Here is a 27,424-nt window from a genome sequence, read left to right as displayed (position 1 = left end):
AATCTGCTACAAAATATGTTTGCAGCTTTTTCGGGTGGATGTGGGAAGACGAGAGGGATACATAATGTTAGCAGAGAGTACATGTTGTGCTCACACTCGCCTCTGGAGTAGGCAGGAAGCAAGCATGCAGCAGGAGTACAGGGAGCCTCAGAGATGAGAAGCTGGAATGGCCATCAGAAATGATTATTGGTAAATGGCACTTTATGCTCCAAGGTCAATTGACCTATATTACCAGTGTAAGTGTTTATTCCTGGTGATTTTATGTGCTGCTATGCCGAAACAAGCAGAGAGATGCAGATTGAAGAGATATCAGAGGACTGAAAAAAGGAAGTGAAAAAATGGCAAACCACCTATCTCCACTCGAAAAACAAAAAGTACCTTTTATGTCGAGCCTGGGCAGCGCATGCACTGCTCTGCGAGGCATGCTATATTCAGGCATTGACTTGAAGCTCTGCTCATTTTCCACCCATCTTTTCAATTGGCTCCTATTACTGTTGTTTCTAAATGGCTGCTTTAGATTCATGAATAGGCTTAGTAGTTCCTCCTTAGTACCGCCTTGTCTGCATTTGTAACCTCCTATAAGGACTGGACTTTTTACTTGTGTTGTTGCACGGTCTGTGTTATCTACAGTCTGAGCACAATTTTCTTTAATGACTTTCCCCTATTGCAGGCACAAAGTGCTTGACTGCAATGCTGCGCTACTGTTTCAGCAAGGCACACCTTTCTATAGATGAACCGCTTCTAAAGAAAGGGGTGAAGATGCCGTTAAAGTGACAGCGCCGCACGGGCAGCATTTACAAAAAAATAAAATGTTTGTCAACTTGACAAATATGCCTTTTTTTTTTTTTTGCAAAAGCCCATGGTGCACTTTTACAAGCATTTGCAATGCAACAAGTCTTGCATTTGCGAGAGTTTAAGCTATTGGCATTGCAAATACAATGCGATACCAAAGGGGATGATTGACAGAGCGTTTGAGCAAATCAAACACTCACCCCCAGTCAACTGATCTGGGTTTAATCCATCATCATTCTTTAGCTCACTCCACCACCCCAGTTCAGACATGGCCATATGCAAATCAGTCTGACCCTGTGCCTCATGGGAACAGTCCAGTCCGAACTGCCAAGCCATGTCTTCCCTGGACCGGAAACAAGCATCCTGGAGTGAATGTATGACATTGTTCTGCATTCTGTCCATCAACAGTTCTTTTTGCATTTGTCACCCCGAGTGGGACGGGTATGCTCAGACGTGAGTCCCGTGCTCTCCATGTCACTGGAATCAAGCTATCCTGGCTGAAGAGGGGTGAAACCCCGAAACCGGTCCTAGGATGCTTGTTTCCAGTCCAGGGAGGACGTGCCCTGGAAGTTCGGGCTGGACTGTTCCCATGGGGCACAGGGTCAAGACTGATTTGCATTTGGCTGGGTCCAAACTGGAATGGCATGGTGAGCAAAAAAACAATGGATTTAGGCCCAGATCTCTGTACTGGGGTGAATGTATGACATTGTTCTGCATTCTGTCCATCAACAGTTCTTTTTGCATTTGTCAACCCGAGTGGGACGGGTATGCTCAGAAGTGAGTCCCGTGCTCTCCATGTGACTGGAATCAAGCTATCCTTGCTGAAGAGGGATGAAACCCCGAACCCGGTCCTAGGATGCTTGTTTCCAGTCCAGGGAGGACCTGGCCTGGCAGTTCGGGCTGGACTGTTCCCATGGGGCACAGGGTCAAGACTGATTTGCATATGGCTGGGTCCAAACTGGAATGGCATGGTGAGCAAAAAAACGATGGATTTAGGCCCAGATCTCTGTACTGGGGTGAATGTATGACATTGTTCTGCATTCTGTCCATCAACTGTTCTTTTTGCATTTGTCACCCCGAGTGGGACGGGTATGCTCAGACGTGAGTCCTGTTCTCTCCATGCCACTGGAATCAAGCTATACTGGCTGAAGAGGGGTGAAACCCCGAAACCGGTCCTAGGATGCTTGTTTCCAGTCCAGGGAGGACCTGGCTTGGCAGTTCGGGCTGGACTGTTCCCATGGGACACAGGGTCAAGACTGATTAGCTTATGGATGGGTTCAAACTGGAATGGCATGGTGAGCAAAAAAACAATGGATTTAGGCCCAGATCTCTGTACTGGGGTGAAAGTATGACATTGTTCTGCATTCTGTCCATCAACAGTTCTTTTTGCAATTGCAAATACAATGACAATAGCTTAAACTCTCGCAAATGTGAGGCCTGTTGCATTTCAAATGCTTGTTTGATTTTGGTTTCAAGATTTTTTCCTATATTTTTAATATTTTGTGTTTATGATTCACTTTCAAATAGAATTATCTTTTCTGTGGGTTTAGTCTCTGCAATAAAGAACTCCGAAATATGGGCTCTTTCGGACCATTTTCACCAGTTCTTATGTCATTTTAATATCAACAATAGTATTTCTCTAATTATGTATCAAATCATCTTTAGAAATTGCACCATAGAAAGTGATCGGTTGAGCTAAATGTGTTTACAGCACTTTGTAAATCATGGATAATACAATAGCAAATCAGTGATAAGAACAAGAAAGAAGAATGATCTAGGTCAGCATACCTTTCTAGCAGGTGTGATATCATCAAGTTGACTTGTGACCAGGTATAAGGTGAGATGACACTTTTGGTAATTACTACATGTTATTGTGGGGATATCTCCCCTTCCATGTTGGTTGGAGTTGAAAGATATCTACCTTGAAATACCTCAAAGCCGATCAATATTTGCCAACCTTATTATAATACTCCAATCAAATATCCATCCCATTTCAAAAGTGCCTTGTACAAAGATAGATTTTCTGAAAGGCAAACTCTCCACTGTCTTAAAAAAATAATCTATAGAAAAATAATTTTGGAAAAAAAATTCACATTTTGTGAACTGCCACGTGGAGCATGATTGAGGGGTGGTCAAAATGCTAATTTGTCTGCTGTGATAGGCTTCCAGCGCTAGTGCTGTGACCCACACAATGTGCCAGGAAAATCAAGTTTTGCATTGTACTCTTAGTTTCCGTTTTATATCTAAATCGTATGAGTTTCTTATATCACAGGTCTTTAACAAAAAGCAGTCATGGAGAGTTAGATTGTTAGCTTGAGCCTACCAGACCGTGCTGCACTCTGTGACATATTGTGGGCACACCATGAACATAGAGGGGCTTTCAGCTCATTTCTTACAATTGGTTACATTAATGTTACTCTCAGTTGCCTATTTCTGATATGATGGCTTGCCTTGTCCATCTTGTGTCTCTCCTTCACCTGGAACATTGCCAATTTACTTGTGTCCTTCCACTGCTTGCTTTTAGGAAACTACCTTTTTCTTTTGTGTGAAGCACTCCACAAGTGTGCATGTGTTTTCTAGCTGTCTCCCTGGTATGCTTCTCTTCCACCCTCTGCTCTCTATGTTGCTTTCTCTCACTTATAAACTCATGTCGACAGTGACTACAACAATCAGGTGGTAGTCTTTTTTTTCTTCTTTAGCCATCTAGGTTGCTAAAAACCATTGACTAAGCCAGTAAAGTGAGGCCTGTTGGCTTTGCTAATGCTTGTTATAAATATCTTCAAGTGGAGGTAGTTATGTGCACCATTCAGAATGGTGGTTTAAGGCATTCTGTAGTTTGCTGCCAGTGATTTACTGCCACGTTTCCATTGTTACACGTTTTGTTGGCGAACTAGGTGCCTTTGCTGCTATATACTTGTGTCTGGTGTACAGTGAGTGGCAAAAGTTTATAAATAGCAGTGACCTTTTCTAGGCAGACTTCTGGAAGGTGCACAGTGTTTTGATTTGATGCTTTTTTTTCCAGTGGAACAAGTTCTTTCAAGGCTGTCACGTGGTCACGCTTTCAATGGTTAATGCACAGTTTGGACCTACAGTTCTTACTAACCATGGATTCATGAAATGGATACTAAAGTTATATGGGATATGAGAGAAGCAGGGTTGTATTCTGTGAGTTATGCGCATGCTGGTGGACTTATAGTTCAAAACGTGGAGTCTAGAGTAAGAAAACCATATGGCATTGAATGAACGGAGCCATGGAGGCTGAAGACTGGGTTTACCTACAGAGGATGCAACTGCAAGTGAGGGATCTCTATGCAACATATTCTTCACTCACACTGGACTGATTATGAATTGAATGTTGAGTCATAAATATCTTTTTTTTATGTTGGAATTTTGAAAAGTTCTTTACATCTCTAAGCATAAATCACATGTTGTAGGTGCTTCTACCGAATTTCTAATAAAAAAGAAAGCACAAATGAAGGTGTGACATCCCCTTTGGGACTGTTTCATCATTTGCTAATTTGTTTGAGGTGGAAAAGTTCAAAAATCTGAAAAGTACAGCGCTATTATTAACATAATTTCCGCTAGGCACTTTCAGGATTGGCAGAATTTTCCATTTAGTATGAACAGTGCTTGATACTGGTGTTCTGCCTGCTTCCAAAAGATGCCCATTTTGCCAGACAAGGGAACTGTTGCATAGGTAGATACGCCATCACATGATCTTGGTCAGCTACTGGTCCCCGGTAAGTCACTGATCTGCATCGCATCCCATTAGACTAACTAGAGTGGAGAGTGATGTGACATTCCTGATCTTACACGGAATAGACCACACCCACTGCAAAGCTACCCCTCAGAGAGTCACGCAATTAAGGTGAGTTTTGCATTAACTCTTTAGTTGCTACCAGCCTTTTCCCTAAGATTTGCCAAGGCAGCTTTTACCCAAGGATTTTTAGTGGCTCTGTGAAGTGCTCCTGTGCCACTTACTGAGAAGGATTTGTTTTAGTCCTTAAAGTCGTTTTTTATCTATTTCAAGATATCAGAGGTGAGTGCCATGGATACCAATAGCTGTCACCTTTTCTTTCAGAAAATATGATATGAGCTTGAATTGAAAATAATTAAAAATTGTAATAGCTAAGCCCTCAGAGGAAGCAACGTATTCTAAATGTAATTGCCAACGTACAGACAGAAGTGTCACATTTGCCTGTGCTTTTGACAAGATGGACATCTCATCTCTGACACATATCAAACATTAGTACCAGGTTTTCGCCCAGCTAGGAGCACATCAGTGTTAAGCAGTAGAAAACAGAATTTCGAGCGCTTGATATTTTCTCTTAATGGGCCAATAATTAATTCCGTGTCGCAGATTTGTAATTTCTTGTTAGAAGCGCTGTGCTTGTAGGGCATGATAAATGCTAAGCATGAACCGTATTTAAATGCTTAAAGAGACGTTTTGGGCTTTTGAATATATTATAGCAATGAATTCTACAAATGCTTTTGTTTTCAGTCTCTTCACACTTTCTGTAGATTGTCTGCCCACCTTCCGAATATAGGTATTAGTTCTCTATAAAACTGTATTTGCAAACACATTTTTGCTTTTTAAACAAAAGGTGTGTGTGTGTGTTTTTTTTTTGTTAATATTTATGCAGCCGGTGCTTTTCTGAGTACCGCCTGAGGAAATGGATATTCGGAGCATTAGGCCATTACAGGGCCGTCATTATGGCACTGCTTGGAAAGAGGCTCATTGTGTGAGTGAGAGTGACTTACTGAAAGGCGCTGCAGAAAGTGTCCCGGTTTTTAGGGCTCACCTGCATCAGCAATTGTGCACTAGCTTGTGAGAGATATTGTCTTGAATAAGGGACTTGGAGCCCGCCCATTGCTTACCATTTATGAGCTTCATTGTCACTCTCATTTGCTGCCTTCCAATTGAGCAGCACAAGCTGTCTTCGCTTCCTCTTCTTGCTGCAGGAGCAAAGACCAAGTACTGTTTGCTTCAGGTTTATTAAGGTCCTTCTGTTGCTGTGATTGAGGTACTATTTTTTTAAACATTTCTTTCTTAGCTCCCCCTCCTCTTGGGGGCAAAGCTTCTTATATCCACAATCCATTTAACTATACTCACTAGACATAGTTAAAGATTTTGTTCCAAAATTGCAGTTACCTGTAATAGACATTTGCATCCTAAGTTCAATGGGCCACAAGAGTATCCACAAAAGTAATGACAATGATAGCACCCCTTTCCCAAAGTGAAGTGTGTCTTCAGGAGCCCGCATGGAGGAGGGTCTGAACTCCTTGTAGCTGTTTCTGAAGGCGCTGCACCACCGAGTTACACTATCTCAGGCTATGTTCAGCAGTCTCTTCAGCTTTAGTGAGAGGGTTATGGTCCACTCCTTTGACGAGTCTGTGCTAAAATTTGTGAGATGCGGGAGTAATCTTTTCAACAGTTGGAGCATTATTTTTCAAAGCGCAAATTGGTCATGGTCAGAGGGAGAGCCTTTGGGTACCATTTTAGTTAAACAGTCAAATCTACCTTTATTGCAGAGCCTTTAGCACAGCGATTTTTCTTCTCCTGAGTTGCTCAGCTCTTCTTAATATTCAAACATATCTCTCCACATATGGGAGAAATACTGACCTTGTGCAATAAATTCACAAACGTTCTTCTCAGGGGCAGTAATTCTAGTGGATTCAGAATGCCAATTTCAATCTAGTTTTTGACGTTGTCCATGATCCGCATGGTGTAAGTTTGAATCACATCAGTGTGGAGTCATTCTTCCATGCATCTTCTTTCAGTAAATTGAATAACTTGTTAGTTGGTAATAGTTTAGTAGCAGCTATTATTTACTGCAGTTAGAACTATAATAGTATGGTATCTAGAAATACGTTGTTATTTATATAGGTCGCCCTTTATTTCTGAGCAGATCCTGAATTCAGACAGTTCTCCATAGCATTAGACACACGCTCGTGATGAGTAGAACATTATGATAGGTAGTACGACTGTTCTGGCACGTAAAAGCTGTATGTACCAATAGTGTTTGTCTTTGAAGTGTACTGCTTTAATTATTCCACAGCAAACTTATTATTCTTCCAAACTTTTGAAAAGTGCATGAAGTACTGTGGGTGGTGGTAACTTCTTGTTATGGGCGCTCAAGTATTTTAGGGGTTACATTTGAACATGATGATTTTAAAAGCCTGTTTGCGCTGGTCCAACGCCTCACACCTGTATCCCACTGTTTCCGTTACAATGCCACACCTGTAGTAGTTATTTTCCTCCGTTACAGTTGCCACACCTATAAACCTAGCCTCTGTTTCCCTCCATTTTTATCTCTTTCAGTTACAGTTCCTGCACCTGGTTCTCTGTTTTAGTCCATTTTCTTTTCTACGGGAAACTCCAAACTTCCCACAGTAAATGAACAATACAGTCGGTTTGTTTCATGGCCATGCCTCGCCCCGCCTAGTTAAACATGGACTTTGGAGCAGTATGCCCTCACAATGCCTATGTCAATGGTATTCTGTTTCTCGTTATCTCACTGCTACTGTTAGCAAGCTTGACTTTCCTGTAATTTAATAGCACCTGCTTATGTAGGAGTATTTATAGAGTTGCCTCAGAAGAGCCATTGGCATCAAAGCACTTTATCTTATGTTTTGTTTTATTAATATGTCTGTGATTGACTCACTTGTGATTTTCTGGTAAATCCAGTAGTGAGTTATGGGGAACACCTTTTATGGCATAAAGTCCTGTTCATCTGAGGAACTTTTCCCATCTTAATTGCAGCTTTGTAGACTTGGCTTGCCTAGCATTATACACGAGCTGTTTGATGTCCTGCTCCGAAGAAGGAAAAAAACCTTTGAGTACTGCCATTAGCTTGGATCATAAACAATTTCTCTTTGTGCCTCTTGTACTCTCACCAGTAGCCTGTGCCTAATCTCACTCTGAAATATGTCTAAACCATGTTGATCAAAGAAACACATGAGATTGACTTTAAAGTTACAATGCTTGTGGGAGTAAGCATTGGCAAAGCCAATAGTTCTGACCTGGATAACCCTACAATGTATGGTCTTAATTGTTGTAAACAAATGCATATGAAAAAGTAAAGTTAATCAAAAGTAAAAATTGCACACTCTGAATGTGGTGTGCATAAGTAAAAATAACCTACTGCAAAAATATTTATAAAATATAGAATAAAAACAGAAATTAAAGGAGAGATTGGCCTACAGTTGTAGCGCTGAAATGGACTACTTTTTAGGCCAATGTGCAAATTTGCATAAGCAAAAATGATATCACTCACAGTGAAGACAGACGAATGTTGATGTGGGTGCCCGACTGATCTACGCCTTATACTTTGGTAGTTATAAGGAATATGTGAATTTTACTTGAATAGCCCAATAGACGAAGAGGGATGACCAAAACCCACTGCACAAGAGGAATCATGGTTCATACCATACCAGTAAAGACATATTCATTAAACCATCGTGATCAATTCTATTTTCAAATGTATTGAGAGATTAAGCATGTATGCTAACTAATGTTATCTTTGAGGTCTGATTCAATGTTGTTGCTGTTTGTCTAATGCCCTATTACTGGTTGCTCACAGTACCAACTGCCCGTCATTGCTACAGGTGCATCCTATTTCATTTTCTTCATTCACCATTTCGAAATAGGTGCCTTGTGTCCTATTGAAGGGGGTTGCTGCTAGGAGAGCCCCAAGTGTTTCTCTTTCTGTTTCTGTTTCATAAAGTGAATACTTGCGCAAGCCTGTAGTAGATATCATGCAAAGAGCCAACAGCGCCTCTTTTCATATCTAGGTAGGTATCCATAAGACGTATTTGGTATCTTGAATTCCCTCCCATGCGAATCTTATGTTGCTAGATCGTCATACAAAAGTTTATATATTTATTCAATGTGCCGCACTTTAACCCCTTCAGTGCCCCGCCCTTTCCCCCTGCTGTGCCGGGCCTTTCATTAGCGGGCGGGGTCCATGACGAGATAGTCTCGTCATGGGCACAGCGCAACCGTGCTCCATGACGAGACTATCTCGTCATGGGCATAGAAGAGGTTAAGAAGAAACAGGTATTCTTTCCAACCCTGAACAGAAGTTTGAGCGGGTTGAGTTAAAAGCAAGCTGGGTGAAGGATTCAGGATACCCCTGAAGCTGACCGTCCATTGTATCGAGTAGGATGATTCGCTCTGCAATTTCAACCTCTTTCCACCTATAGAAGGTAGATCTTAAAAGACTGAGGTGCAAGAATACAGGACTGGAACCTATAGAACGTGCTCATTCCTTCTCTGAGAGAACAGACAAAATATCTTCTTCAAACACCATCTGTGCTAATTCATTGAATGTGTAAAGCTGAACTTGCCAAACTCTCTTTATTTTTGGATGACACATTTTCATTCATTTATTCATTCTTTCAAATAAATAAACAATGGAGTTTAGGAAGATTTAATGGTGCATTTCATTATGTTTTTTTAATGACTTTATGAAGCATTAGACCTTTTTCCTTTGATCCCATCGTTGGTCAAAATGTCGCCTCCACTCAAGGATGGTTTTCCATAGCATAGCCCTTTATTGCATCTAGTAATATCTTCAACAAAGGTGACAAATCTTCGGGCCGGACTGCGAACCCAAAGCAGCCCTGACAATGTTGACGGACCAGCCCCCCTGCTGCTTTTATTACTAGGGGCCGATATAGTAGCATTACTAAAAAACAGGCCCCCAGTAACAAAAACGTCCCCCTCCACTGCAAAATCAGCCTTCGCCCATACGTCCTCCTGGGGAAATGCCCGATGCCCGCCACGGCCAGTTTGGCCCTGCAAATCTTACAACATTTCCATGGGCAACTCTAACGCATAATGTCACATTGACAGCAGACAGTGTGATGTGCTATCCATATGCTCAATTTACTATGCTTGCACCTGACTCTTAATGGAGATACCACCGAGCTGACTGTTGACAATCCTTACACCATTTCGTCCCACACTTAGTGTCCCTTCACTCCCACCGTTATGTCCCTTTATCAGTGGAACTGTAAAGCAACTTTTCTAATCAAACATATTTTAAACCTCTCCCATATATAGTGATCTATATTTATTGATTAACAGTTGTGAACCAATATACATTAGAGCATGTTTTGGTTTTATGAAAAGCTCAACAAATAAATATAAGTTGACAAAGCTGTCTCTACGTATGACACGTGTTGATCCTATTTTTTGTCTGGTTGGTTATTCATGCCACTTAAGGTGCAATCAGATTGTGAATCGAGGAATGGAGCAAACAGTGTGGGGAGGGACACTCGATGGTGTTAGTGAGCATTATCTGGTATGGGGCTGGAAGACCATGCATTGGTAGCAGAAAAACACGTTTATGCCCCTAGATTGGTCAATGCTTATTATGGATTTGTCAATGGCTTCAACATTTACAGTTGATAACAATTTCTGCTTCAAAGGGTCCTTAGTACATAAAAAGATATTTCCATACACTGCTAATTCTGAAACCATGGAGTGTGAAGTTGGATACCAAGTGACTTAAACCTTTTCCCAAGACGAAAAATGCAAGCTGTTCTTTGTCTCGCAATAATTTGAGGTTCATGCATGTCAGTGTTGATTTTCATCTTATAAAAATATAATGATCACCTGCTCACAAGTCTCCACAATATTGAAATAGCATAAGTATTTGTAAAGCGCACAATTAACCACTTGAGGCATGTTGGTGCAGATGTTTATTGTTACCCAAGTCAGTGCTACTCCGTGGCACTCGTTACATCAACCTCAAAGTCTGATGAGCAAAAATAAGTACTGGTTGCAAAAAATTAGTGCTTATTGGCTACACTTCCAACCACCAGCTCAAATTAAGCACTGTACAAGTATCAGCAAGGATTACTGAAGTGGGTGTATTAGTTCTCTGACCCACCTGATCCAGTGTTGGCTACAACGTATCACTTGCCATTGTGTCACAACGCTATTGCTGGCTCAATCTCTGCCCTGTCAATTACCTTTATTGTTGAGAATAGAGAATAGAGTAGCGGGGCAAGGATGTCATTAGTGTATGCAAGAGCTATTGGGTTTGCTAAAATGTTTTAGCAATGTTGTACACCAGAGTGGCTGCTGTTTAGCATGGCTAAAAGTTAGTAGCGTAAAGGAGAGTGGTGTGGATAGGAGTGACGTAAAGTGTAGTAGAGTGGAGTGTTATGGAGTGGCGTGGAGTGCTGTATAGTAGAGTTGAATGGAGTGTCGTGGATTAGCAAACAGTTTTGTGGAGTGTCGTGAAGGAAGTAGAGTGTCGTAGATCACATGGGCGTAGAGTTGAGTGGCATAGAGAGGAGCACAGTGTCAGAGTTGAGTAGAGTGCCGTATAGTGAAGTGGCATAGAGTGTCGTGGATTGGTGTAAAGCACAGTGGAGTGGTGTGGAGGGTGTTGCGTAGAGTGGCATACAGCGGTGTAGATTGTCATAGACTGGAATGGCGTGGAGTAGAGTGTCATAGAATAGAGGGGAGTAAAGTGGCACGGAGTAGCATAGAGGGAGTTGTGTAGAGATTCGTAGAGTGGAATAGTGTTGTAGAATTGCATAGAGTGGAGTGGTATAGAGTGAAGTACTGTGTCAGTGGAGCAGAGATTAATGGAGTAGAGAGAGCATCATAGAGTGGAGTATCACAGAGTAGAGTGTTGTAGAGTGGCCTAGAATGAAGTGGCATAAAGTACAGTGGTGCAGAGTAGATTGGTGTAGAGTGCAGTGGCATTGAGTGCATTGGATTTGAATAAAGTGATGTAGAGTGGATTACATAGAGTGTAGAGAATATTGTAGAGTATAAGGGTGTAAAGTGCAGTGGTGCAAAGTAGTTGGCATAGGTGCAGTGGTGTAGGGTGCATTGGTTTTGAGTAAAGTGGTGTAGAGTGCATTAGCGTAGAGTGCAGTGGTTTAGAGTACAGCGGCATAGAGTAGAGGGCAGTGGCTTAGAGTGGAGTAGAGTGATGTAGAGTACAGTGGCATAAAGTGCAGTGCCGTAGAGTAAATTGTTTCAGAGTAGAGTGGTGTGGTGCATGTTAGAGTATAGTGGTGCAGCATAGAGCACAGTGGTGCAGGGTAGAGCACAGTGGCATAGAGGAGCGTGGTGTAGAGTAGAGTTGCACAACATTGATTACAGTGGTATAGAGTAGAGTGGCGTAGTGTGTATTGGCATAGAGTGCAGTGGCATAAGGTAGATTGTTTCAGAGAAGAGTGAGTTAGTGTAGAGTGGAGTGGTGCAGGGTAGTGTGGAGTGATATAGAGTAGTGGTGTAGAGTGCAGTGTTGCAGAGTGGGGTGACGTGGAATGGTGCAGAGTGGAGTGGCCTAGACTCAAGTGGTGTAGAGTGCAATTTCATAGAGTACAGTGATGCATAGTAGATTAGTGGTGTGGAGTGCATTGGTATAGAGTGCAGTCGAGTTTCGTAAAGTGGAGTAGAGTGTCGTAGAGTGCAGTACTGCAGAATAGAGTGTTGTAGAGTGCAGTGGTGTAGAGTAGCGCAGAGTGCAGTGATGTAGAGTGGTACAGAGTAAAGTGACCGTGTAATGGTGTAGAGTACAGTGTTGTTGAGTATAGTGGTGTACAGTGCAGTGGTGCACAGTAGACTGGTATAGAGTGCAGTGGCGTAGGGTATTGGTTTTGATAAAAATGGGGTAGAGAGTATTGGTGTAGAGTGCAGTGGCATAGGGTGTGTGGAGTGGCGTAGAGTGGATTAGTGCAGAGGGTAATAGAGTGGCATAGACTGCAGTGGCATAGAGAAGATTATTTCAGAGTAGAGTAAAGTGGCATAGAGTGCAGTGGAATAGAGTAAAGTTTCATAGAGTGCAGTGCTGCAGAGTAGATTAGATTGGATTGGCATAGAGTACAGTGACATAGAGTGAATTGATGCAGAGTAGAGTGATGTGGCATAGAGTAGAGTGGTGCAGTGGCATAGAGTGCAGTGGCGTAGAGTGCAGTCATACATAGTAGAGTGCGGTGTTGTAGAGTGGTGCAGAGAGCAGTGCCATAGAGTACATTGCTGCAGAGTAGAATAGTGACGTAGAGTGCAGTCACAGAGTGCAATGTTGTAGAGTGCAGTGGCATACAGTAGACTGTTGTAGACTATAGTGGTGTAAAGTGCAGTTTTAAAAAGACATTGGCATAGGTAAAGTGGCGCAGTGTGCATTGGTGTTGAGTAAAGCGGTGTAGAGTGCAGTGGTTTAGAGTAGAGCGACATAGCGTAGAGTGCAGTGGCGTAGAGTAGCACATAGAGTGAAGTGGAGCATTGGCATAGAGTGCAGTGGTGTAGAGTAGGTTGTTTCAGAATCAAGTGGAGCGGTGCAGAGTAGATTATAGTGGTGCAGGGTAGAGTGCAGTGATATAGAGTAGTGGCATAGAGTAGAGTGTCATTGAGTAGAGTGGCTCAGCATTGCTTGCAGTTGCGTAGCGGTGAGTGGCATATAGTGCATTGGTGTAGAGTAGATTGTTTTAGAGTAGAATTAAGTGGCATTGAGTGGAGTGGTGCAAGGTAGTGGCGTAGAGTGTATTGGTGTTGAGTAAAACGGTGTAGAGTGCAGTGGTTTAGAGTAGAGTGACATAACGTAGAGTGCAGTGGCGTAGAGTCGCACATAGAGTGAAGTGGTGCATTGGCATAGAGTGCAGTGGTGTAGAGTAGGTTGTTTCAGAATCAAGTGGAGTGGTGCAGAGTAGATTATAGTGGTGCAGGGTAGAGTGCAGTGATATAGAGTAGTGGAATAGAGTAGAGTGTCATTGAGTAGAGTGGCTCAGCATTGCTTGCAGTTGCGTAGAGGTGAGTGGCATATAGTGCATTGGTGTAGAGTAGATTGTTTTAGAGTAGAATTAAGTGGCATTGAGTGGAGTGGTGCAGGGTAGTGGCGTAGAGTGTATTGTCACAAAGTTCAGTATTGCAAAGTGGAGTGGCGTGGAGGAGTGTAGAGTGCAGTGGCCAAGAGTACAGTGGTGCAAAGTAGAGTGATATAAAGTGCACTGGCATAGAGTAGAGTGGTGCAGAGCAGTGAGGCGTAGAGTGAGGTGCTGTAGAGTGCAGTTTAAGAGTACAGTGGTGCACTGTAGATTAGAGTGGCGTAGAGTGTAGACAAGTGGCGAAGAGTGGCACAGAGTAGAGTGTCGTAAAGTGAGTGCAGTGACACACAGTGGTGCAGCGTAAAGTGATGAGTGCAGTGGTGTAGAGTAGACTGACTTAGAGCGCAGTGGTGCAGAATACAGTGGCTTAGAGTGCAGTGAAGCAGAGTAGAGCAGTGTAGAGTACAGTCTGCAGAGTAGACTAGAGTAGCATATAGTGCAGTGACGCAGAGTAGAATAGAGTGGCATAGAGTGCAGTGGCACAAAGTGATTTGGTGCAGAGTAGATTGGCATCCAGTGAATTGGCTGTGAGTAAAGTGCTGTAGTGTGTGTTGGCATAGAGTGCAGTGTTGCAGAATAGGGTGGCATTGAGTGGATTGACACAGAGTAGTGTAGAGAGCAGTGGCAAAGAGTGCAGTGGTGCATAGTAGAGTACCATGGGGTAGATTGCATTGGCATAAAATAGCGTGGTGTAGAGTAGAGAGGCGTAGATTAAAGTGGCGCAGACAAGAGTGCAGTGACAGTGTGGATTGGTGCAGAGTAGAGTGGGGTAAAGTGGAGTATGTATGGTATGGTAGCATGCTGCCATTACAGCCAACACATTTTCAATTGAAATGACCATTACATTTGCACTCATATCCAGTTTTACTGATAAAGGTATACAGCACACAAACGATAATGTGTGGAAATGTCATCAACCAATGCATTGATTTGATTATCTGTACAGTTTATTTACAGACATTTAAATTTTGTGTGCTGAAAAAAGAACATCTGTACAGCCTTCCTCAAGCAAACCCCCCAACTAGTCAGCATGAATGTCACATAAATTCTAACGCTTTGAAGTCCGAGAAACAAAAATAAACACCAAGCTCCCTGGAAGACAGAGCCTGAAATGTGACCTCTGTCTTTGAATGCACCGCAAATGTGACAAGATAAGAACAAGATTTAAAGGCTTGTTTACAGAAAGTGAGTTTGTTCAAGAATACAGTAAACAAGGTTTGGTCAACGGGAGGGAGGAGCTCGAGCTGGGACAGCCTAAAGCAAATAAAGGCAGCAAATAGCTAGAGAATGTGAGTTAAAAACCACAAACCCAATGGTAAATAACAGGTGAATTGCATTCCTAGGTCAACGTTCTGAATGTCCCTAAGATCTCTTTAGGAAACCAGACATGGTCTCTATGTCACTATTCGGATAGTCAAATAATATCATAATGGAGATGCAGAGATCCTTCTCACACCCCTTGGGCCCTGGTGCTGCTGCGCCTGCTGCAGCATTAATAGCTAATGTCCTAGCTGTGATTCTCGTGTCAAAGGCAGAGGGAATTGAAAGTGGCTTGAGTTTTGCTGTTCCTTTTGTGTGTGTGTTTGTGTTCTATGTAATAGCAAGGCTTCTGCTTCCCTCTGCTGGCAGCACACGTACACTAAACGTAGCTACGACTGTATGTCATGATAAGTGGTTAGCGACTTCCATGATCATATCCTTCCCCAGCGTATAGACAGTGAACAAATAATTTCATTGCTATTTACTTGTATGGAAGAGTAGAGCGATTTAGATCAGCAGAACAAGTAGGGAATATCAGTGTGCATGCAGAGGAACAAATAGAACCATGGGAGTATCTGTTTTCTATGTGAAATGTTAATTACATTGAAACAGTTTATTTGTAATGTTCCACAGAACAATATACATTGACAACTTTAAAAGTTAAATATCCAAAAAGGTCTACAATCTAGAACATATATTATCAAGTCCAGAGTGTATTGAAGTTTTAGTTTATTAACTGTAATATGAGCCAGAAACCGTCTTCAGAAAGCATTTCATAGTGAAAACTAAACTGGACAAAAAACCAAATATATAATGTCTTGTTTTAGGTAGTTGAAGAGGTCTCTTTTCACTTCCCAATGACTTGTATTACAGTGGTTCAAGGATTGTCACAATATGCAGTCCTTCTGTCATGAAATCTTAATACATAGGGGCCTATTTACAAACCGCATTTTTTAGCACATTTAGTAGTACTACAATAGTACTCTTTGACATACTGTAAAATGCTATTCACTAACTTACGTGTGGAGGCCTCTGCCACTCCTGTCTTTTATGTGTTAACATCTCCAGGCTGACTCAGAAGACCTCTGCAAACGTACCCATAGTTTTTTTGGAAGGATGTAGGAGGGACAGTAGGGTGTGGCCGGAAGAGGGGAATACTTATTACAAAAAGGGAGGGGTTTACGGAAGCCTTTAGGTAGGACAAAAGTCCCACCCACAAAAGAGAAAAATCATTGCGATTCGCAAACTGCACTTCTAGTATTCCCACATCCAGAAAGGACTCAAAACAGTAGTAAATGTACTCCAGCTTAGCCTTCGAGTAAGCCCAGCACCACAAATGGCCAATCACTGGTACTGCAAAACACTCCCATAGAAATTATGAAGCCAACACATTTTAGAAATATATTCGAAAATAAAGATCCATATTTTATAGCTTTGGGAATTAATTATCCTTTTTAAGAAATACTGAGTAGTGTTCTGCTTATTGTTTTCCTTTTCAAATGCCATTCATAATATATTTTTGAAATCATATCCTGGTCAATTATATATCAAGCCTTAAATACTTTTTAGGTTTATTTATTTTCTTATATCCATATCCTGTTGAATGTTAAAACAGGATTAATTTTTATTTCTATTCGTTTTACTCTTAAATGCAAATGATGTAGATTTATCTAGCAGGACACCTGCAACACACCTGGCAATTGCAGGAGTTATTGCTCTGAATTTCACTACACATTTCAGCACCAACCAGTCACTGCCAGGATTACCACATAAGAAATGAACTCAGACACCAAACAACATTTTCTACCTTCTTAATGTTGGTGAATGTGTTTGTTGCTTTGTCTCTCCTTTTGAGTAATAACTATTCGAGTCACAGCAGAGAGAGTGTTTACAGGCAAAGGATCAACATCTTTGGGTGCCCAGAGAAGCTGTCATTCCCAGATACCACTTCTCAGCTGATATGAACCGTGACCAGCAGCATAGTGTGAGCTCAAGCTCTTACAACATTGGGATCTAACAAGCATGCCAGTCACGATGCTTGCATATCAGGTGCTGAGATGCATCAACTGAAGAGTGCAGTAGTGTATCACCGTACCACAGTCACTGGTGGAAAGGCAAAAGGTTGCGAGGGAAATTGAGCATTGACTCCTCACACTAGGTTCTTCAGCGACCTCATCACACACCGCACACCGTTTCTGCAACAATACACCACTTGCACTCCATCATCGTGCAAGCTGTTTACGATGCCAGGGTTGCTTCACTGATGTGTACGCTGCCTTTCCTGGAGACGCACACAACAGCTACATATTCTGAAAGTCACCTTTTGAACGTGGCTTGATTGCAGAGGATTTCGGTGACATGTGGCTAATTACGAAGTAAAAATACCTCAAACTGGTAACACGTGCATCTGGGTAGTGCCATCTTCAACATTCTCAATCATCACTGCAACACAATACACACATATTACCCTCACATCCACTGCATGTTTACAGGCATAATGTATTAAATGTGTAATATAGGCCCCTTTTTAAACATTTCGTATGTCTTTTTTGCAGGTGATGCCAAGTATTCTGTCCCTCCCCATCTTCTCACATTCTACAAACGCACTACCTCAACAGAGGTGAAGTAGGGCACACATATGTACACACGCCATTATTTAGCATTCTTTTAGCATCCTTAAGTAACAATTCAGATGCCTTGGCCATACAGGGGAGTTGGGTTGCTGCAGTACTCCCCAGAAGTATGCAAGATTGTGATAGCCTCTTGCATGCTGCACAACATCGCAATGCTTAGGGGCCTACATCTAGATCTTGAGCCTCATCTACAGCCACATCCTGGTACCTGGGATGGCATACAGACCAGGATAGAGTTCAGGATCTTCAGGTGTGGGATCTTCTAGTTAACTCCTGTGTTTTTTTTTGTTTCCCTTAAGCTGCTACTTTGGTTGTAGCATTTATGGGGCTGGCCATTCTCCTGTCAGTGATGGATTGTGGACTACTACCACACTGTACATATTTACAGGGACATAGCTTCCATTGGGTTTCATGTGCAGTGGCACTGGGTCCCACTGGACCCTGATTATTGATGTATTTCATTATTCATACACCTGCCATGGGGCCCATGACGCCCTGGCGACACTACTGCACATATAACATCCCGAGACAACTGTTTATTTCATATATCATCAACTAGCATTATTTGCTGTAGTGAAAAAGTAATTTGACTCTTCGTTTTCTATAGCATTCAAGAGTTTATCATAAACAACACTTAAACATAAAATCTTACATAGTACACTTGTGGTTTAGGGCAAACATACTTTACATAATCTTTACATAACACATGTGCATTAGGTACACAAAGGATCTCTTGTAATAGTTTTGTGGTTCTATCAATTGTTTTGTGTTTTCGCCACATGCAAAGATCTCCCTTCTACATGCAGATGTATCTCCTCTGATTGGAGAGGGTTCCCTCCCTCATGTAGAGGATTCCCTCTGTCATGCAGAGGGTTGCCTCCATCACATGGAGGGTTCCCTCCCACAGGCAGTGGTCTGCGCCCCGAGTGCAGAGGTTCTGCAAAGTGGGTGAAATACAAAATACAGTTGTAAAGTTACTAGTAGTAACTTTAGTGTCGTAAGTTACTTCTATTTAGACTGCGTTTCCTAAACCAAGGGGGTGGAGACCTGCAAGTCTACACTTTGTAGTAAATATACATTCAGAAATGGTGAATACCCTAAAATAGTAAATTTCTACAAAGTATATTTAAACGTACACATGTGGGTTTATTCATGTATACGATTACCTTTGTAAGTAGGCCCCATCATTTATAATTTGTATACAGGTAGGGCTTTAAGTGGGATGAAAAAACTGGGGGGGGAGGGGTCTCTCAAAGGGGCGTGGCCAGTGTAAATAAGGGCGTGGCTTAAGAACACATCAGCTAAAAATCTGTGCTTAGCATAGTGTGCTGCCCCACTTTATTTTGCTGTTTATCTCACTGCATCCAGATATATGATACAACAAGTAACATCATACCTACAACAATTCAGGACTATTGGCTTTGTCAATGGTTGTTAGTTGCATAAGATAAATAAGCAGCAACTATGGCTTGTAAATAATATTGAAAAAGCTTACAGCCCTGGTGACACCACAATAATGTTGCTGCTCCTGAGCTTCCAAAAGAGAAGGGAAATCCAGAGAGTAAATGACTCTTTAAAGGACTTCACTTCCCCTACAACGCTCACCAGTCATGACGTCATGACGTAACTTCTCCACAAGTGAGAAGTGAGCAGTGTGAGCACATGCACATCGATGTACGTGCTGTCACTGCAGTACGGAAAAAACAAGGACCGCCTCTGCCAGGGCACAAAACAGAGCCCGAATGAGACCTGTTTCGAGGCCCTCTTAAAAAAACTGCCGGTGCTCAGACCCGGTGAGACCCGGCCCACTTAAAGCCCTGCATACAGGCAACACATGCGAAAGATGTGCAGGTTTCTCAGGCTACAGAACAGTGGGCAAGATGTGAGGGCAAGGAGAAGCTCTGATTTGTTTGGCAAAACGATTTATTTTTTTCAATAATCTCTTTGAATTTAAATTGATTAATTTCTACCAAGTTTGACACTAGATTTGTTGTACAAAATACAAGTGATATACAATGTACTAAAGAAGAAATGTTTACAGCTAAATACACCCAATTAATTTTGGGCTCTACTTAAGTCACTCAACCCTAAGAATGACTCAATTCAGGAATGTCTACTGCATATAAATCTTCAGCTTAACAGTTACAGTACAAAAGAATACAGAAAAATAGCGACAATGTTCATAGGCTTTCTCTAAACACTTTCATGAATTCTTTCAAGCCACCCATCAACGAGACTGCACTGTATTGAAAACATTTTATGTGGCTGGGAGGAAAACTTATTAGCAAACTTACTTTCAACTTAAGGGCACAGACTGTATCCCTGCGGTGGTGGGATTTCCATAAGAACATGCTAACACAATGATGTCGCGCTTTCTCACAACGAAGCTTTGATCAGCCATAGATACAAACAATTGTAATGTGCAGATTTCAAAGACTTAAGTCTACTAATATAGTTCAAAAACATCTCTGGCGTGTGTTGTCTCTTACTTTAGTAATTTACAAGTGTAAATGTATGTCTTTAATGTTGTTTGCAATATTTACACATTGCGGAAACATGACATATGGTTGGTGAGAAATTTGGTGATATTTAACTACTAAATACTTCTAAAAGATTTTCTAGCTAGAATACCCTTTTCCAATCTGAAGTATTACATGTCTTCCCCTTCACACCCTGGAGGAGTGAGGTGTTATTATGCACTTCCCTACTCTTTCTGTACCATTTACAGGTCACCATTCAGCTTCATGTTTAGGTGTGCATCAGTATTGGAAATCTATGTACTGTAAACTATTATAAAGTTATTCGTAGTTTACACATTATTAGCATTGCATTTTCTCGATCACCATCTTAACTCTGCCCTTGGAACACCTACTTCTGCATGCCAGAACTATGAAAACTCTGCATACTTTCCAGACATATTCACTTATTACTGATACTTCTGCTTTGAAGGACCGAAACTCCTACTTTGGTGAATCAGATCTACATTTGCAGTTTAGAACCTCATACATGCATAAGGTTGATTTGTGTACTGCATATGTATAACTGAGTTTGTGTAGTGAATTCAAGCTGTGCAGTGCAGGTAGAGGGACCGTGGTCTGTTTTGCTAACTAGCATCTCCAGCTATGTAATTAGATTTCCACAACAAATCATTATTTTGCAGTCATTGTAACAGTCTCCATTGTTCACCAAGGTTAAACAAAGCACATGATCAAATACATATTATCAGGAGGCACGGTCATACATGAAAATGTAAGGGCGAGCAAAATACACATTATTTTTTCTCTTGCTGTTCCTCTCTCTTGTGACATTTTTAAATATAAGTGTCTATGCTCGCTTTATATAAAAAATCTTAGTTGGTTCTCCTCGTATCTAACAGCTAACAATTTATTTTCGACGAGGCTGGTGGTGTGAGAGGGGAGTGTTGTGGCATTTTGTTGCTGATCTACATACATAAACAGAGTCTCTGCTAAAATAAAGAGCAGACAGGGAATGAGTACATTTGGGGGAATCCTCTGTATTGTATAATCAAGAAAAGCTGTTTATTGCCGTTAAATGGTTTGTTAAGTTAAACACGTATTTATTTAATTCCAGGGTTCATCAACTTTTTCCAAGAGCTCTTCTTTCTCCTGTGATAAAACATCTCAGTGAGTATTTTAATACCCTTATGTTTTAAATGTTAACAGAGTAACACACAGTAACAGTGAGTACTTCCTAGTTATAAACTGCTCTTTTTCGTTTTCTTTCCCCATAAGAATTTAAAAGAGATATGCATACCTTAAACACGGGAAAACTATTCAGTTTTAGTGGACTTTCCAAGAAATATAGTTGTTACTTTTTGCATTTTAATTGCTAAATTTTTCAAACCATTTTTCAAAGCCCATTCTCTCTGAATCATCAATTCTGTCTGAGATAACAAATTGAAGCAATGGTAGGCCTTGTAACCCACCTGGAGGAGATCGGCCTTCTGCCACTAAGGTATTGCATCTGTAGCATGAATTAAACGGCTGTGTTGGTGATAGCCAGAATGCACATTTATCTAACACCCAAGATAACTTAAAATCATTTTGTTCAGACATAGTTATTGAAATAATAATAAAATAGTATGTTTTGCTAGGAATTGCACACCTGTTATGATAGTTCTAGAAATGGATCCACAAACGTATCTGAAAACAAACCCTTCATTCCATTTTACTCTTTCCTTTATGTATCTAGGTGTGATAATCTTATACAGTGTAAAATCCACAGGCATACATCTGACTCTTAAAATCAAGCTGCTCAATGTCATATTTCAAAGATATTGTCTTCAAACATTTGTTTTTTTACTGTTTGAGATATAAATGGCATATGAAGATCATACTACTGTTGCTACCACCATTTCCCAATGAACAGTCATGTACCTTTCCGTAAATATTGTCCTAAAGAGAGCAGTGATTAATAGTCATCCATTTTATATCTCATTCAAATCCGCAAAGCATTTTGAGCATCTCCCCCTTTTAGTACTCACATAAAGTTTATCTGAAAACCAGCACAGTGCTAGCAAAATTCTATAAACTTATTTTTTCTGATCTAGCAGAATTTGTAGTATTTGGTTGTAAAAGCTTTGTAACAAATATTGTGTGTTTTTTAATACAGTAGAAAAACATCAGTCTACATTGACATACATTGGTCAGGTAAAATATCTAGTGATAGGAAGGTGCAATTTAATTTTGTATACTGCTACTAACTGCTTATGTGGTAATCAAAAATAAAGACAGAAGGAGTCAATATTAGCTCATTACTGGTGTTCTTGCTCAAAAATGTTAAAGAGAAACTACAAGTCTCATGTAGGAAGCTGGCTTTTTATGTAGTGGGTCAATGTAATGGCACACCATGCAAACGGTCCAGACGACCCTTTTTGGTTTAATCCCAAGTGCTCTATGTGTGGTAGTGTGATCAAGCAGCTTAGGCTTATCAGAGGGGAGTGTTAAGCATTTGTTGTACACACAAAGTCAATAAATGGTACACACACTCAAAATGAAATCTGAGACCAATTCATAAAAATAACACAGACGTCAGACGTTTATATATTTTTAGACACCAAGAGCATCAGGAAAGTACTTTTGGAGTCATGAATTTTACGGAGAAATAGTAAAATGTTCAAATAACGATTTTTTGAAGTATAAGCCTCGAATGCGGCAATGTTATCCTATGGAAGGAAAGACACATACTGTATCCATATACTTGCAAGTGGTTGTAGAAGGTGCCCTTTAGGACTTAAGGAGCTTGGGGGGGCCAAAGTCCAAAGGGTTTTAATGCCCTGGGGTGTCAGCGTGCAAAGGTGCTGGTCGCGATGCTAGCCTTGAGTACTACACAGTTTAGTCCACGGTGCCTATAACAAAAAGGGTGCGAGTGGAGACAAATCCGTTGGAACTCAAAAGAGGGGCTCGTCTTGTGAAGGTCTCTGGAGCAAGGGGACGCAGTCGTTTTTTCTGAATCCGGACTGTGGGGCTTGGGCATAGAGCTGTTTGGCCAGCTGAGCACTTGTGTTGGAGGCTCTCACGGTCCTTGGTCTTGACTTGCAGAGAGGAAGAAAACCGACAGAAAGGCCAATCTCAGTGTGAGCCTCTTTGGTCCTGTTGTTCCTTGGTGGGCAGTTCAGTTTTGAGGGTGGTGGTGGCGGCAAATGCTCCAGTGTCCAGGGTATTGGTGCAGTGTGGCTTCTGGATGGTCTAGCATCTCGAGACTCACTGGAGAGACTGGGCTGACCTATTGGAACCACAGTGACTTTCTCCTTGTGAGATCCTTCTTTGGTTGGCCTGATGGCCAGCAAACCTAAGTACCGGACTCTTGTGGTCGGTGCCTGTAGCTGCAGGGGATAGCTCCTCCACCCCAAGGGAGATGCTAAGTGGTTGTTGAGGTGCTAGACAGATCACAAGGGTTTGAAGAGGACGCTCCACTTCTGGACGAGTTAGTCTGGCAATTGTCAAGGTTAACAGCAGCCAGGCAGGGTTTGGCACCAATTTCGGAGCAGTTCCTCTGTTCTTACAGTGTCAACTCTTCTTTGTCCTTCTTTGATTCCCAGGCAGTCGAAACTGAAGCTCTGGTTTCAAGGGAACTCCTAAATACTGAATGTAGGGGTATTTAGGGGAGTGTAGGGCAGCAGACAATAGGCAACCTACCCTTGGATTGTTTACACCCCCTATAGGACCACTTCCTGTGAGGAGTGGGCATAGTCTTCCTATGACCCAGAGTTCCTAGTTTCACCAAATCCAAGTTGGTGAAACCTTTTTTCAATTGTCCTCTTCAGGTGGCCCACCTTAGGGGTATGCCTAGCCTGTAAGTGTGACACCCCTTCTGACTATCTAATTTCCCGCCTGCTCTGGGGACAAATGGGCCTCAGGCCAGGGGATGGTGTTCCCCAGGTCTGGGGGAAGCCATGATCGCATTTCAAAGGTGGTAGGGGCTTTGAAGCCTCTGGCCTTGAGATGCTAATCTGCTAGCCATCCTGCTGGAGGAGGTGTGATCACCTTCTACTGGACAGGCATTGTTCCTGGCCTCCGAGAGCGTGGGCTCTCACCTACAGGGGGTCAGAAACTTGTCTGCTGTGGCAGGCTGGAAGATATTGCTCCTGCAGATGTGTCCTCACAGGTCATATATAATGCACCCTACCTTAGGGCTGTAAGGCCTTCTGTAGGGGTGACTTGCATATAATGCATGCAGTGTACAGGTGCATGGCACATAGTAAGTGTGCCATGTCTTGTTTTCAGAAAGTGCCCTGGGTAGTCGGTGGTGCCATTTACTAGGAACTTACAGGGGTGCTAAAGTCCTTGCCAATTGAGTTACAATTGAACCTTTGTCTTGTTTTTAAGGAGAGAGCACCGGCACTGGGTCCTTGTTAGCAGGGTCCCAGTGCACTACCACTCAACAACCCCAGAACCAGTAAGCAAAACGTTGGAGTGACCATGTAATAAAATGCCACTTTCCTACATCCCATAATGCAAAATTTTGTTTCAGGGGCTTATTGGGAGTTCAATGGTCTCAAGAACGCCAAACCTGTGGTGGCGGTCCGACCACCTGGTTACAAGTCCGGCAGTCGGACAGCCACCAGCCCGCCACAACACCGCTTCCACCACCAGGATTCTGGGTCCCTCTGAGCGGGCAGTGTGCATAGTGGGGAGGAATGGTGGCGGTGCCGCCCACATTATGACTTGCCTTTCCACAAGCCTTTTCAACGTGGTGAAACCACCATGAAGAAGCTGGCAGAAAGGCAAGGAGGAGGCTCAAAACAGGGTTGTGCATGGGGGCACATGTTGTGCCCCCCTTGCAATTGCACCTTAGTTTGTGCATTGTGTGCCATGTACAACATGGTGCATGACACAAATTGCACAGATGTACAGATGGCACTGCACCACGGCGGCATTGCTGCGGCTTCACTTAATGGCCGAGCCATGCTGCTGTGGTGGGACCGCTGGCCCATCGATCCACTCTTAATGTTTAAAGACCACCAGCATTGTAGTATTGCAGCGTACGCGGCTTCAGACTTCCAAAATCGTAATAAGCCCCATAGTCTTGATTGTATGAAAGTGACATAAGTAACATGGTGCCCTTCGGCAACTTTGAATATCCACAAAATAGCAGTACCACTTCTATGTTTACACGCAGGGATTCAGCAGACCCTACTGAAAAAGTCAGGTTTTAGCTGTGTAAGAATGCATGGGTTCAAATTAATATAGTGGAATTTTGGGAGGTGACTAGTCCAAAGCATTCTATCTTATGGACAAAAGAGACCATCCCCATCTTTAAAAATATGTATTGGAGAATTAAGAGATGACCTGCAAATGGTGGTTTATTAACTAGTCTTAGAATTGCCTTATGCCGTTAATAGTTTGCTTAAGCAGGTGTTGTCCCTATAGAGTGAGAGACAGTGAGCATGTGAGAGAGACCATGAGAGATAGAAAAGTGTGCATGATTGAGAACGATGTATCAAGTGTTGAAGTGACATAGAGCTATCCAGGCAAAACACAGAAAGACGGTGTATAACAAAGTGTACCAAAGGTCCTTTGCCTACAGTCATTGTGGGCAGGCCGTATAAATACTGTTCATCACTGATTTCCAGCCGTTATTAAAACAGTGGGAAAACACCACTGAAATCTGGATTCAAAAAGGATGGGGGTCGATTTATTTTGCGTGTCTTGGAGGCAAGCCAGGTGAGTTTCCACTTATGTATGCAGGAACAGGGTCCCAGTATCTGGACTTCGATCATGGCACGGATGTACTGAGTCCTCCATCGTACGTCTAGTTGTTCTTGGTCTGAATGGGGAGAATGGCATTGAACCCTTCTCTAGTGATGCTTTTGTATGTGGCACAGCAATTCACCTTATATCAAAGGAGACTGTCTCGTCATCTGCTGGTCTTTGATTAACGCTTAGGGCTGTTTGAGTCTGATCACTGTGAATGTTGTGGGGATTCCCATTGGACTGAACAGCATCTGTGTGGATTCCTGCCATGGCATCAGTGGTGGGAACACGCCAAGGATGATCGCCTTTGATTGTGATCCCTGTTTGTTGGATTCGATTTTAGGGATCTTAATGTCAACCTTACTCTTACAAAAGGTAGATAGGTAGACATATAGAAGAGCAATGGACTACATCACACTCGTGCCCTAAATGATCTGATACTTAGGGGCTTATTACGATCTCGGTCGGAAAGCCTCCAACCTTAGGTCGGAGGTTTTCCGACCGAGATCGTTGGTTTCAATTCCGAACGCCTAATTACAATATAGGCGGTCAGAATTAAAACCAGCTGGTCATTCCGGCTGGATTCCGATGGGCTCCAGGAGCACGATGGCCAGTCGGAGGCTGGCCCGTAATCCCAATGGACAGCATTTCTGCCGTTGTGATTACGATGCTCGGTTTCTGATAGGCTTTCTGACATAGAACACCCGTCGGAAAGCGAGTTCGGGGGCCCCTAGCAGGGCCTCCTTCTCTTTGCGGCCTCCTGTTGGGCGCTGAAGGGGCACCTATAGTGGCCCCTGGTGCCTGCCACGCGGTGCAGGGATGAACACAATCTCCCATTTCTCTAAAGGAGCTTGTGCTTCGGCCGGTTTACGGCCACAGCACAAGCTCCCGTAGGGAAATGGGAGTCTGAGACCGCACCATGTACGGTCGCATCGTAATTCTGCGATCAGGACCGCCCACCTGAGGTCGGGTGGAACCGTATCCGCGGCGGTGTTGGGCAGACACAAGTCTGCCTGACATTGTAGTAAACCCCAAAGGGTAATGAGCATACAAATGAAATAGTCAGAAAACGTTCAATATCAGAACTATAAAATGTGCCCCACTTAAACCCTGCAGTGTAAAATACTCTGATGTAAAAAGTAATGAGAATTGTTGGCAAGCTATCATTACCAGTTTTCTAGTTGTCTGATGATTAAATTGCATTTGTTTTGTAAAGTAATTTCATTAAACTCTAGACACACAAAATGCACAAAAACGTAGTGTAATTTCACTAACGTTTCCTTGCTTGACGATCTTCCATTTACCACAGAGGCGCAGACTTTGACCACGTCATGGAGGAGGGCTACGAGCTGGATCTTACCTACGTCACGGAGCGGATCATTGCGGTCTCGTTCCCAAGCAGCTGCTCCGAAGACACATACCTGCACAACCTTCAAAATGTGACACGCATGTTGAAGTCCAAGCACACAGACAACTATTTGGTAATGGTGCTTTTTAACCCCTTCGCTGCTGCGGACATTCCGCTGCAGCGCTGGGGGGGGCAGGGGGGCAGCGCGGTGGGCCTGTGCTCATGACGGAGCCGCTCCGTCATGAGCCACAGTTGAGCTGTGCTCATGACGGAACGGTTCCGTCATGACTCCGCCCATTTGCGTTGTCGCCCCGCACAGG

General features: G+C 42.6%; 1 protein-coding gene across 7 annotated transcripts in view; it reads left to right on the top strand.

Moving 5' to 3' along the window:
- TNS3 (tensin 3) overlaps window positions 1-27,424 on the top strand; it is a 784,915-nt gene that overhangs the window by 448,866 nt on the left and 308,625 nt on the right. For all 7 annotated transcript variants that reach the window (XM_085607385.1, XM_085607384.1, XM_085607387.1 and 4 more), the window contains 2 exons: window positions 21,132-21,184; window positions 27,066-27,237. In XM_085607385.1, the coding sequence (XP_085463511.1) occupies window positions 21,132-21,184; window positions 27,066-27,237 (225 nt within the window). The remainder of the gene's footprint in view (window positions 1-21,131; window positions 21,185-27,065; window positions 27,238-27,424) is intronic.

The sequence above is a fragment of the Triturus cristatus genome, chromosome 5_2 (assembly GCF_964204655.1).
Source record: "Triturus cristatus chromosome 5_2, aTriCri1.1, whole genome shotgun sequence".
NCBI lineage: Eukaryota > Metazoa > Chordata > Amphibia > Caudata > Salamandridae > Triturus > Triturus cristatus.
The sequence above is the reverse complement of the archived record's forward strand: the minus strand, read 5'-3'. Positions and strand labels throughout refer to the sequence as shown.